General features: G+C 38.7%; 1 protein-coding gene across 1 annotated transcript in view; it reads left to right on the forward strand.

Annotated features, from left to right (window-relative positions):
- The first annotated feature begins 3,763 nt into the window (after positions 1-3,763).
- Positions 3,764-14,062, forward strand: part of LOC110293055 (cytochrome P450 2J5) — a 28,369-nt gene continuing 18,070 nt past the window's right edge. The window contains exons 1-4 of the mRNA XM_021160819.3: positions 3,764-4,099; positions 4,627-4,789; positions 8,114-8,263; positions 8,987-9,147. Of these exons, the coding sequence (XP_021016478.1) occupies positions 3,890-4,099; positions 4,627-4,789; positions 8,114-8,263; positions 8,987-9,147 (684 nt within the window). The 5' untranslated portion in view covers positions 3,764-3,889. The remainder of the gene's footprint in view (positions 4,100-4,626; positions 4,790-8,113; positions 8,264-8,986; positions 9,148-14,062) is intronic.

Raw genomic sequence — 14,062 nt, forward strand, 5'->3', positions numbered from 1 at the left:
TGGGCATCTCTTCCTTTATGTTGGGGAAGTCTTCTATAATTTTGTTGACGATATTTACTGGCCCTTTAAGTTGGGAATCTTCCTTCTTGTCTATACCAATTATCCTTATGTTTGGTCTTCTCATTGTGTCCTGGATTCCTGGATGTTTTGAGTTAGGATCTTTTTGCGTTTTGCATTTTGTTTGATTGTTATGTCAATGTTTTCTATGGCATCTTCTGCATCTGAGATTCTCTTTTCTATCTCTTGTTTTCTGTTGGTTATGCTGGCATCTATAGTTCCTGACTTCTTTCCTAGGTTTTCTATATCCAGAGTAGTTTCCCTTTGTGGTTTCTTTATTATTTCTACTTCCATTTTTAGATCCTGGATGGTTTTATTCAGTTATTTCACCTGATTGGATGTGTTCTCCTGTATTTCTTTAAGGGAGTTATTATTTCCATATCTTGCTTTCTGGTGTGATGGTGTATCCAGGACTTGCTATGGTGGGTGAGTTCAGTTCTGATTATGCCAAGTGACCTTGATTTCTGTTGCTTCTGTTCTTATGCTTGCCTCCTGCCATCTGATTATCTCAAGTGCTTGCTGCCCTCAATATATCTGATTGGCGCCTGTCATTCCTGTAATCCCAGTTGATTCAGAACTCCTCAGAGTCCAGCTTTCTCTGTGATCCAGTGATTCTAGGACCCTGTGAACCTGAGATTCTGGGTGTGTCAGATTTCTTGGCCGTCAAGCTTCCTCTGAGACCCTGAGATCCTGGTGTGACCAAGCTCCTGGGATCCTGGGATCCTGGGATCCTAAGATCCTGGGCATGTTACAGAGCCTGGATGTGGTATCTCCTCTGGGGACTGTAGGGCTGTCTGTTGTGCTCCAAACCAAGGTAGACCAGCATCAACCCGAAGGAAACTGAGGTGTTGGTTGGGTGAATTTCCCGTGTTCTGCTGGCACAAACCCATCACTATTGTTTTGGAACAGATGTGTCCCACTCACCAGTGATTCTAAGATCCTAGGCTTGTTAGGGTGCCTGGGGAGTGGAGAGTCCTCTGGGGACCATGGTACTGCCCACTGAGTTTGGGCCCAAGGTCAAAATATTTTCTTAAAGTCTTTGAGAATCTCATGTAAGTTGTTTTCATCAAATTTATCCCTTTCCAACCTCTTCTCAGATCCCCATTTCCTTTTCATTCCTACTCATTTTTGTCCTCATATTTTATTATTTTTTTAAAAAAATATTAAGTCCAATTTGTAGTATTCATGTAAACCTGGGCATGAAGCACCACACTTCAGTATCATTAAGCTAAAACTTGCCATACTCTTAAAGAAAACCATCTCTTTCTCTCTACCAGCAGCTGTCAGTTGCCAAAAACTCCTCAGCTACATGTGGGATATGATTTCCACCTTCCTTCTCTTTGCAGAAATTTGACTGGCTTGGGTTTGTGCAGGTTTGGCACATTTCTTCATAATACCTGTAATTTTGTAGTACAGCTGTACAGAGAAGATTGCTTTGTTGTAGTCATCCACTAGATCTGGTTCTTACACTTTCCTACAATGGTCCCTGGGACTGAGGACTCTGCATTCTTATAGTCTTTGTATTCTCTCTTTATGTCTCCTCCATTTAAATCCCCATCCTTATCCCAGTCCCTGGCATCCATGGACTCTGGCTAGTTTTGTGACCTCTGTGGCTGTGTCTAATGATTCAATGCTAGCATCAACAAATGAGAAAATGTTACATTTGTCTTTCTGTTCTTGGGTTACATCAGTCAGAATATTTTTCAGCTCTATCAACTTACTTGACTATTTAATAGTTTGTTCTTATGAACAACTGAACAATATGCCATCATATAAATATACACATTTTCATTATCCATTCATCAGTTGGTGGACATATATGCTATTTTCTCTGCCTATAATGACTAGAACATCAATGAACACAAATGTGTAAGTATCTCTGTAGTAGGATTCAGAGTCATTTGAATATGTTCCCAAATAGAAACTATTTCTAGCAGACCTATTTCTAGCTTTTTGTGGAACCTCCATACTGAATCATGTAGTGGCTTCACCAGTTTTATTTTTGCTCACAGAAAATAAGTGTTTCCCACCCTATATTTGTTCAAACATTATTTCTTCATCTTCTTCTCCCCCTTTTCTTCCTTCTTCTCTAGTCTTTCTTTCTTTCTTTCTTTCTTTCTTTCTTTCTTTCTTTCTTTCTTTCTTTCTTCCTTCCTTCCTTCCTTCCTTCCTTCCTTTCTTTTTCTTTTTTCTTTTAGCCAACCTGAGTGAAATTAGATTAAATCTCAAAGGGGAATTTCTCAGAGCAGGGAATGGATCTCAATGGCAATGTAATTGTCTAGTATGCTCAAGGCCCTGGGTTCAAGCTTTGAAAGGGGAAAAATAGTAAGGGAGAGAGGGAATGAAAGAAAAAGTAAGTAATTAGAAACAAGACATTCAATTAAAACACATCTGAGAACCTAAAAATATTCAGTGCTAGGAGATTAGTAAGATCCTGTGTTATCTTTAAAATACTTCCATAAACAGCCATATTTGTCAGTGTTAGTGCTGGGTGACACATAATAATGTTTAACCAGTGTTCCCTCAATGTGAGCCAATGCTATCAAGTTCATCTCCTGCTTATTCTACTTTGTACTATAAACCTGACAAAACCCAACGCCATGTAGGTCCTAGGTCCTAGGCATGAATTGACTGCTGTACTTTAGCTTTATTAATTTGGCACCAAACTGCCTTGTAAAGATCTATATTTATACCCACAAAGAAAAGGTACACGCAGTTAATGAGTCACAGTGGGTACAGGCACTGTTAACTGCTCAAGTTCCTGAGAGTATAGGTCATTTGAGTGCTAAAATCTAAATGGGATCTTTATACTATTCCATCTAATGCTAAGAGACTATTATTAAATGGATAGAAAATAGTAATAGAGTTGGAAGACTGCATGAGAATTGCAAAGTGCTATGTTCTGAACATGTCTTGGCCATAGTAATTATAAACTCATAGTATCTGTGTTTACCTGGTGCACTGGGACTGCATAGGACTATATCTAACAATGTCCAGTCATGGATAGGAGAAGGGCTGAAGGGGCCTTATCTCTCCCTATTTAAATATTGCCTACTGATGGATGCTGGGAAATTCAAGCATCATTACCTTCAGATGTGAGCTCATTGGTGGTCCCACCATGTTCTGTTGAATATTTACATACTTCTGTTCCCACAGGAAACTCTGATTAAACTCAGTGGGTAACAAACAAAATGGTACGCCATGAACATAGAAAAGGAAAAGAAAAACAAAACAAAATGAAAAAAGCCCTAAAACATAAAAAGAAAAGAGAATGTTGATGGGGTCAGAGAGAAAAAGAAGAGTGGCAGAGTGAGAGTAAGTCATAATGTAAAATTTATATATGAAGAACTGTCAAAAGAAATAAGTTACTTAGTAAAACACCATGCCCTGAATAACTTATACAAACTTCATCATCCTAAAATGTACAGAGCATATGTAGAGAGATGAGTGCCCTGAAAAACTCAGCAGAAATGTCTGTTTACCAGGCAGATTATGGTCACTGGGTAAAATGCTGACTGGAAAACAGCAGGTCAAAGACTGGGGTCTGAGTATGAAAACCATAAACCTAGGAATCTCCCTGTCATCCAAAACAGTTCTTTATAAGTAAGCAATTTCCCTCAGTGTGGTCTATTCCCACTCTATATTAACGATATTTAGAAATAAATAACCAGGCTGCTTCACCCAACAGTAGGTATACCAAGCCACAGCAGGGCTTGTACTTGGAAGAGTACAAGGGGCAGGTAAGGGTGGGAATGTCCACTGTAACCCTGTCATAGAAGGCCTACTGTTCCCCATTTTCTTTTCTACAGAGGAGTGTGCAAGGATCCCAAATATGATTATGTTTTTGAGCTCCCTGGTGACCACCTTCTGGGAAGCACTCCATCTCAGGACTCTGGTACTGGCTGTTGTCACCTTCCTGTTCCTGATTAACATCCTCAGAAGATGTCACCCCAAAAACTACCCACCAGGGCCATGGCGTCTGCCCTTTGTGGGCAACTTCTTTCAAGTAGACTTTAAGCAAACCCACTTGGTGCTACAGCAGGTAAGATGAGGATGAGAGTGTTTTATCTGTATCGTGACACTAATCCAAAATTGCAGGGTTGGTGATGTTCCAACAGCTCAGAAAGGAGGACAGGGCTACAGGACTCTAAAGCTTGTTCTGTGAGTCTGCTAAACTCACTACAACTTCTGTCTCTTCCAGTCAATAGACTCCATTATTTTTCCTTTTAAAATGTTGGCACCATGAAAGCAGTACCTGTTTTGTAAACCTGTTCCACTGCTCTGGAGTAGTAGAGTTTTTGTTTGTTTATCTAATCTTGTATATTTTATTTGGTCTATTGTTTCTTAAAGAACTTAGGTCAAAAGGAATCACTTTAAGTTTACATCTTTTTCTATGTTTATTTACTTACCTGTATGGGGGATGTGTGCTCTCCACAGAATAATCTTCATCTGTTCTCACAAAAACATATAGAACTTCATTATAAGCCCACTAACACACATGCCTGACATTATTATATTAGATCCTCAGACATTCACATACTTAACTCTGACTATTGAAATGTTTTACAGTTTGTGAAGAAATATGGGAATGTATTTAGTCTGGAATTGGGCCAATCACCAGTGGTGGTTGTATCAGGACTGCCTTTAATCAAAGAAATGTTTACCCACCTGGACCAAAATTTTGTGGATCGCTTTATGACACCGGTTAGAGAACGAACCACGGGTAAAAATGGTAAGTTTCTGTCGTGGATAGCCCTGGGGCTAATTATATTTGATGGTAATTCTATTCTCCTGTGAGTGGTTGCGAACAAGGAATGAGTCAGCACTCAGGTGATTTCCTGTAAACCTGCTTCCCACCTTAATTTGTAAAATAAAGGGGAGCTGATGATTGGGCAGATAAAAGGGAAAGTGGAGCAGAAGATGGGGGAGAGAAGAAGGAGAAAATAGAAGAGGGAGAGGATTACAGAGGAAGAGCAAGAGGAAGAGGAAGAGGAAGAAGAAGAAAGGCAGAGCAGAAGCACATGGCCTGGAGGAACTGCAAGTTCTAAGGGATCTCATAGAAGAAGATGGTAGTGTAGCCATAGAGCTGTCCAATCTAGGCACACTGCATGGATTCATATTAATTGTATTATGTTTTCATTCCCGTGGCTTAATTAGGTTGGAGAGATTTACTGTAACAAGTTTATTGACCACAGTAATGTTTACTTTATATTTTTTATGGTGTATTACACTTACCTTGCCATCCACAACTGTATAAGAATTGGTAAGAAATTCCATTGTGAAACATTGTCATTTTAAAGGAAGCTGCCTGCATTTCCTGATGGAGAGCCATGTGTTGTTGGCTTCTATGAGGAATTGTAAGTAGAAAGGTAATAAACAGGACCACAGAGTGCTGTCTGAAATGCCTTAAATTTGTAAAGTAAAACAGTTATGTTTAAGGTGTTTTAGTTTAAAGTAGAGATAGAGAGTCAGTATCAACAGTTATTATTGAAGATTGTAAGGGTTTACAATGCTCAAATTAAGGTGGATGAAAGAAGAGGTTTTCAACCTCATGTTGAAGATTTCCAGTATTTCAAGATATGGTAGGGAGTGGGTGAGGGAACACCTTCTTACAGGCAAAGGGGAGGGGAATTGGGTAGGGGGTTCATGGAGGAGAGACAGGGAAAGGGTATAACATTTGAAATGTAAACAAATAAAATGATTAAGAAAAAAAGTAAGTAACTAGTAAGTTTATATAACCTCTTTCAAGACTATTGCATACTTTTGCCTGCATTCGATGTCTCCTCATAAGCTAGTATTTCCATTTCTTGACGTCTTTTCTAAGTTGTATATATACTTATATAGATAATTACATGCATGCAAAGTAAGGCATGTGAGAGAACATGTGCATGTATTATTCATTCTGAGTTTGGTCATCTTCTTTAATTACACTTTCCAAGAGCACCAATTTTCCTGACAATCTCATTTTACTTCGCAGCTAAAGAATATTCTAGTTTGTATATTTATTGCCTTCTCATCTCCATTAATCTGTTGACACTCCTCTGGGCTGGTTCCATTTCTTTGCTATCACAAGTACAACAACAATAAACATGGGAATTAAAATATATCTATGGTATGTAGGTATGGTGGTTTGAATGTATTCATTGCCTAGGCTCATATATTTGAATTCTTGGACTTCAGTTGGTTGAAAAGTTTGGGAAGGATTAAGAGATATTGCCTTGTTGGAGGAGTGGTGATCACTGGGGATTAGTATTGAGGGTTCTAAAGAACATAGTATTCCTAGATATCTCTCTCTGCCTCAGGCTTATGTCTCAAGGTATCAACTCTTAACCACTGCTCCAGCACTATACCTGCTTGTCTAATGTCATGTTCCCTGCCATTATAGTCATAGACTCTAACCCTCTAAAGATATGAACTCTTAGTCCAATTCTTTTTTATATATGTTTCTTTACTCTAACTGATTTATCACACCAATAAAGAAAGAATTAATACAGTAGTTATATGGTATTCTCTGGGTATATTTCCAGGAGTAAAATATATAGGCTATAAAGTAGACCACATTAGCTATTTGGTTTTGTACTTTCAAATATGTCATTTTTTTCTTCATTTTTTTGTGGTGGATACAGGCATAAAATGTACTTGATAGAGAAAGTGGAAACCATACAAGATGGTCAATTGCTTTAGAATAGCCAGTCTAACTGTAAGAAGTCCATTGAGATATATAAAATTGGCACAGGGCAAATGCTTAAGTATAATATAGCTGAACGATGCTTTTATTTCTGAGTTCATTAGAAAAGAAAGTTATTATTTAGTTTTTAAATGTATTACAATTTGGTAAATTTGGTATAAAGAAAATATATAAATATTGACCAATAGTACCATTGAAAAGGAGAGGAAAGACAGGTAAAAGTTACGAGGGGCCATGTAGGGTAAGGTTGAAAGGTCTTTCTGTATCTGATGCTAGGAATGGCCTTTTACTTGGATATCAGAGGCCACACTGACATTGAAGAATATTGTAAAGCATTCTAGAATTAAAACAAACAAATATATACAGAGAGAGAGACAGAGACAGAGACAGAGATAGAGAGACAGAAATAGAGAGAGAGAAGGAGGAGGAGGAGGTGGTGGTACAGGTCTGCCTTCAAAGGATTGTCTGAGGAGACACCTACATCTTCTCCCTTCTCTTTCTTTGTTTCTTTGTTTCAAATATTCATCTTTCTTGCCTTCTGAAACCATTTATATAAAATTTAAAGTTTTCCTTATGAAGACTTTCTCCTGTAAAGCAAGAGTATATACAGTATATACTTTAGTGTACTCTTGGTGTCTAGTGAAACATAAATCCATAAATCATTACTTAGAATTATATGACTTTTGACAAAAGCATGGTCTTGGCATCAGGATCCCCTGAGTTTTGCATACTTATTTGGAAACTAGCTGTTCTAGTTTGCTTTCTATTGCTTTGAAAAACACCGTGATCAAAAGTATTTGAAAAAAGAAAGGAACATTTTCTAAATATGCATTTGAATTATAGCTCATTATTGAGATGAGTCAGTGTAGTAACTGAAGCAGATGCTGAAGTAGAAACCATGGAAGAACAGTCCTTACTGCCTAGCACACTGGCTCTTGTTCAGATAGTCTTCTTATACATCTAAGGCCCGTGTACACAGGAATGGCAGCACCCATGTTGGCCTGTAGGCTAGACCATCATACATTTATCATCATTCAGTAAAGTTTTTTCATAGACATGAATAAAGGCCCATCTGTTTTACACATTTTTCCTATTGTAGTTCCCTTTCCATGGGTAACAATAAAATCTAACCAGGACATCCATCAAAAAATTTGGACCTTGGTGGTGCTGACAGCCTCATGGAGTTTCTGTTTTAAATGACATAGAGAAACTTTACTGAAGTTCTTGATGCTCTAAGATGTCAGTAATATTAACCATTATGTCCATTGTTAGGGATTTTTGCATACATCAGTTCTCATGTCTTTAGTATTTGCTGCATGTTTATATAATAGTATCATACTGTTGCTATAATGAATTTTCATCTTGTAGGATTAGTCGTATCTAATGGCCAGACATGGAAGGAGCAAAGGAGGCTTGCCCTGATGGCACTGAGGAACTTTGGATTAGGAAAGAAGAGCTTGGAGGAGAGCATTCAGGAGGAGACCCATCACCTGGTGGAAGCCATAGGAAAGGAGGGAGGTAGGCATTTCAAAGGGCATGTCTAGGATGACATGAAGAGATTTTTATTAGTAACTATTATTCTGTTGTTCTGACATAATACTTGACAAAATGAAATTAGTAAATGAAAAGTTTATGTTGAATCAAACTTTAAGCACCCTTAAAGTCCACTTTGGCAGGGAAGATTTGGAGGTAGGAGCATAATGTAGTAGGTCCCACTAAACATAGAGTCAGTGCTCATAGAGGGTACTGATGTTAGTTCTCTTTCTCATTTTGATTTAATCTATGACCCTATGAGAAGTCACTGCCTGCATGTGAGTGATTTTTCCCTGCTTCAGATAAACTTTTCTGGAATAGCCCTCACAGATGCAGGAGTATGTTTCTATTGGTAATTCTAAGTCCAGACATGTTGCCAATAAAGTGAGCTATTATGGTATTTGTTCCAGGCTTTGCACTCGACTAGGATCAAATGGTGAATGTCTTACCACAACTATGTCCTGTAGTGCTGCAGCTAAGCCATAAAATAGATCAATAAGCACATGGAATTTAACATCTGCCCATCTATCTGGCTTCTTAGATACTGGCAAAATCCTTGATAAATTCAGCCCTATGTAGAATTCTGTGGACACAGCTTCTTATATGCTTCTTTGTTATGTATGTTATAGATCACATAGAGTCAAATCTCTATAGAAAATAGAAACAAATAATTATGAAGAACACATTTTCCCCTTTCTCCACCTCCAGGACAACCTTTTAATCCTCATTTGAAGCTCATCAATGCTGTTTCCAATATCATGTGCTTTGTCACCTTTGGGGAGCGCTTTGAGTATGAGGACTGCCAGTTTCAGGAGCTGCTGCAGTTACTAGATGAGACCATGCATTTGATGGGTTCACCAGCAGGCCAGGTAAGTAGAAAGACCACTTCTCCTGACTTGACTGGGGATCTGGAGAGCATTATTGGTCATAGAGTCTTCATTTATGTTTGCTTTTTTAAAATCTAAGATATATTTTTTAAACTTTTACTGTTTTTTTTGTTGTTGTTGTTAATTTCACAACATACAACCCAATCCCAGTTATTTCCTCCTTCCGCTCATAACTGCCTTCCACCCTTGTAACCTCCACCACAATGGAGAAAAAAAAAAAAAAGAAAACAAACTCAGGTTGTAGCAGCTATAGTTGCATCATAGTGTGTCCAATGGTATACCCTTTTGCCCATACATCTTTTCTTGCAAATGTTCCTTGCAATGACACTTTGTTCTGGTATGAACCCTCTGGCTACTGATACTCTGTCAATACTGAAACCTCAACTTCAACTCCTGTCAGATCCCCACTGTTGTCCTATGCCATGGAGAATCTATAGATATGGATCTGTAGGAATGTCTCTTTCATGCACTTCAATAGTTTATCTATGGGGTAGAGGTTGGGGAGGGCTAATTCAAATCCCTGGGTCTGGGCCTAAGATATATCTGAGGTGGTAATCTCACCAGCTCTTCTGTTTTCATGCCCTCAGTACTGATGGACTCCCACCCAATGAGGGCAAGCTGTACCCTGATGCTCAGTTGAGGTGCAGTGCCTGCTCTCCTGAGTCCTGCAGCTGATAAGGGTCATGGCCAGTCTCCTACTCTCATAACCCTAGGGCCAAATCTCCTGCCTTCCATAAGTGATGAGGATCAAGAGAAGGGAGAAGAGAGTTTGTGGGCACCACAACACAGTAGACAAGAGACAGGGCAAGCTCTCCCACGCTGATGACCTCAATGCCAACTCACCAGCCACCCCCCATATCAAGAGCCAGCTCTACTATGTGCACAGGCAAGGTACAGGGCCTACTTTTCTGAGTGTTGTTTTCAGTGGGGAACATGGTCAGTTCTCTCACTCATGACTATGGGCAGTGTTCTTGTCTGCCATAGATGACAAGGGAGAAGGGAGGTGAGGAGGGCATCTCTTTTTTATCTGTTCCACCACACAACAGAAACAAGGCAGGGCCAGGTTTTCCTGCCTGCAGTATCTGACGAATGGCAAGGATGGTGGAAAGCATCTCTCTCTTGTACACACTGCCCTCATGGTAAACAAAATGTGAGACCAACTCTCCCATGGCCCTATGCTTGAAGCCAGCTCATCTGCCACCAGGGTCAGCTCTACTGTGCTGCCCAGTCAAGGTACAGGGCCCACTATCTAAAATGCTGTAGATGGTAAGGGGTAGGGAGAGCTCCCCTACTCTCATTACCCCAGGACCCTGTCTCCCACCACACATAATTTTTTTAAATGTAAATTCAATACAAATTCTTGAAAATACTCAGTTGACATTAGGATTCTCAATAATATGGAATATTATATCAATGTTTCTCTTTTTTTCCTACTTTGTAAAATGTTTGTTTTTAATTTGCATTCTTCCCTATCACCTTTATGCCTACAAGGCATCAGTGACACTTGGTTCAGTGTGCATACCACACTCTACCTGCTAAGAAGCACTCAAAGGTCAATAAGATATATATATATATATTAAAATAAGTTAACTTTTTAGAAAAGATATTCATTAATTGAAATATATGTGTCCAAGGATGAACACATTTTATTCATATTAATATTTACATGACATAAAAAGCAAATGCAAATGTGCCTTTTATACTTAAAACTATCACAGCTCTCATTATTTAACATAAGATGATTCCTTTTGATCCACTACTTGTTATAATCAGGTTTATATTTGTCTGCTACTAATTGATAATGAGGACTTCTCAGTCATACCTCATACTTGTATTAAAATAAGATTATTTTACCAAGTAAACATGACTGTGGTGCAAATTAACCTGGAATGCTGTATAAAGATGTAAGTATTATTACTTGGCACACATAGCACAAAATAATCAGGGTTGAAATGATTTTGCTAGTATGAATCAAGAGAATAAACATCAACACCGTGATTTTAGCAGGAAAGAGTTCCCAGGCTTCTTTCACAGTGTTCCTCAAGCTTTATCTCACAGAGTTCAGTATTTCAGAACTGCAGGACCTTTAAATTTAGTGTCCAGAGGTGATTCCAGAGAAGCTTAGTCAGAATCCCGAGAGTTGAAGACTGATCATAGACTCTCATAAATATATTACTGCATTAAACTATCATCCCATGATGCTCGAGGTAGAAAAAGTATCTATGTCAAAGTGTTTCTTAAACATGCTCAAATATTTGAGTATGATCAAAATAATTGGGATGTTGGGCCACCTATTGGCGTGTCAATTTTCTCATGTTAGTCTATAAAGTAGGAGTACATATTATCTAAATACCTTCCAGCTCTAAAGTCTTGTAAAAGCAGAAATTTTGAAGTCCCTAAAGAAATGCAGACCAAGAAATTTATCAAGGTTGGAAAATTAAGTAAAAAGACACAGAGCAAAGAAGAAAATTGAGATTTGAAAGGTATGGCAGTGGTGGTGGTAATGGTGTGTGTGTGTGTGTGTGTGTGTGTGTATGTGTGTGTGTGTGTGTGTGTGTGTGTGTGTGTGTCTGTGTGTCTGTGTGTCTGTGTGTCTGTGTGTTAGCATTTAAAAAGCCAGGTAAAATTTGAGACACCCTGGAAAGGTCATGAAGTAACACAGATGCTGTCACACACACACACACACACACACACACACACACACACACACACACCTAAACCTGTGAGCATATACCTAAAGACATGCACACACATGTATTTATGTTTATAAACACATAGACACAAATATGTACACAAACATGAATGCAAAGCACACACATGCACATTTAGAAATACACATATACTACTCATACATGAACACACATATAATTTTTTTCTTGACATAAATTGACAAAATAAAATTATCACAAGAAGCTGAAAAAAATCGTTGGAAGATTTAAATTGGTTCCAGCTCCTTATAATTTTTTTGAAATTGATTTTTGCTTAATGGTGTTGTGATCTAGTTTGAAAAGTGCTTTATGTGAAATAAGTCCTATGTGAATGACTTTATAGCAAACATAATGTATGTAAATAATAACTTTCATCGCATTCAATTTGTTTTTGCATGTATGTAGGCCTGTCTGTGTGTGTACATATCCTTGAATATATATTTATGTGTGTGTGTTTAGTTACACATATATTAGTCTGAGAGCAGAGTGTGGAAGACTATTTTGAATTTATTCCTTAGGCATTGCACATACTACTTTTTCATGGAGGGCTTTACACTGAACCTGCAGCTCATGAAATCCACTAGAATAGCTAGCCAGCAGGATCCAGGGATCCACTTGTTTTCCCTTTTCAGCATACACAGTTTGCAGGCACACACTGCCACACTTGGCAGTTTTTGTTAGTGTCAAGAATCTGAACTAAGGTTCTATGGTTATTCAGCAAGCACTTTATCAACCAATCTACCTACCAGCCCCTTATTTTTATTCTTATGTCATTATTTTTTTTCTCTCGCTTTAGGGTTCTGGCCAGAGTTTATAGTATGCTCAAAATTTCTACAAATAGAGTGGTTTAATTATTGCTTCTTTTTCTTCTGTGAATATGTACTCTATATTATTTGCAACAAAAATACTAGACACAGGGAGTTGCCAGAGCATCTGCTGGAGACATCTTGGTTCCTGGACTCCACCGAGACTAGTGAGAGTGAGGACTAGAGAAGCTAACATATTCTGGGACAGGCAGGAGCCACAGAGCTTCTGAGGCAGACCCCTTTTCAGGCTCCAGACATCGAGGCACCTTCCCTGCCAGAGGAGAGGTGTCCGCCCTGTCTGAGAGGGCTTTGACAGAGTACCTGAGGGAGACATCTTGGTACCTGGATCCCACTGAGACTAGTCTGCACAGGTGTGAGTGTGGACTACAGAAGCTAACAGCTTCTGGGACAGGTCCTGTTTCAGGCCTTCTTCTTCTGCCAGGAGGCAAGTCCGAATGCCAGATATCTGTGCACCTTCCCTGAAAGAGGAGAGCCTGCCTTCACAGAGTGCTCTGACCATTGAAACTCAGGAGAGAGCTAGTCTTCCAGGTCTTCTGGTAGAGAATAACTGAATCACGAGAGGAACAAGCTCTAACTATAAAATAAGCTCTATTTTTCTATAGAGAAAACTATAACAACTAACTCCAGAGATTACAGGATGGTGAAAGGCAGACTTAAGAATCTTACTAACAGAAACCAAGACCACTCACCAACATCAGAACCCAGCACTCCCAACTCAGCCAGTCCTGGGCACCCCAAAACACCCGAAAACCTAGACACGGATTTAAAGGCATATCTCATGATGATGGTAGAAGACATCAAGAAGGACTTTAATAACTTACTTAAATAAATACAGAACACTGCTAAAGAGTTGCAAGTCCTTAAAGAAAAACAGGAAAACACATCAAAACAGGCGATGGAAATGCACAAAACCATACTAGAACTAAAAAGGGAAATAGACACAATAAAGAAAACACAAAATGAGGCAATGCTGGAGATAGAAACCCTAGGAAAGAAATCTGGAACCATAGATGAGAGCATCAGCAACAGAATACAAGAGATGGAAGAGACAATCTCAGGTGCAGAAGATTCCATAGAGAACATTGGCACAATCAAAGAAAATGCAAAACGTAAAAAGATTGTAACTCAAAACATCCAGGAAACCCAGAACACAATGAGAAGACCAAACCTACAGATAATAGGAGTAGATGAGAATGAAGATTTTTCAACTTAAAGGGCCAGCAAATATCTTCAACAAAGTTATAGAAGAAAACTTCCTAAACCTAAAGAAAGAGATGCCCATGAACATACAAGAAGCCTACAGAACTCCAAATAGACTGGACCAGAAAAGAAATTCCTCCCAACACATAATAATCAGAACAA

This window comes from Mus caroli, unplaced genomic scaffold (genome assembly GCF_978045245.1).
Source record: "Mus caroli unplaced genomic scaffold, Mus_caroli_1 scaffold_6, whole genome shotgun sequence".
Lineage (NCBI taxonomy): Eukaryota > Metazoa > Chordata > Mammalia > Rodentia > Muridae > Mus > Mus caroli.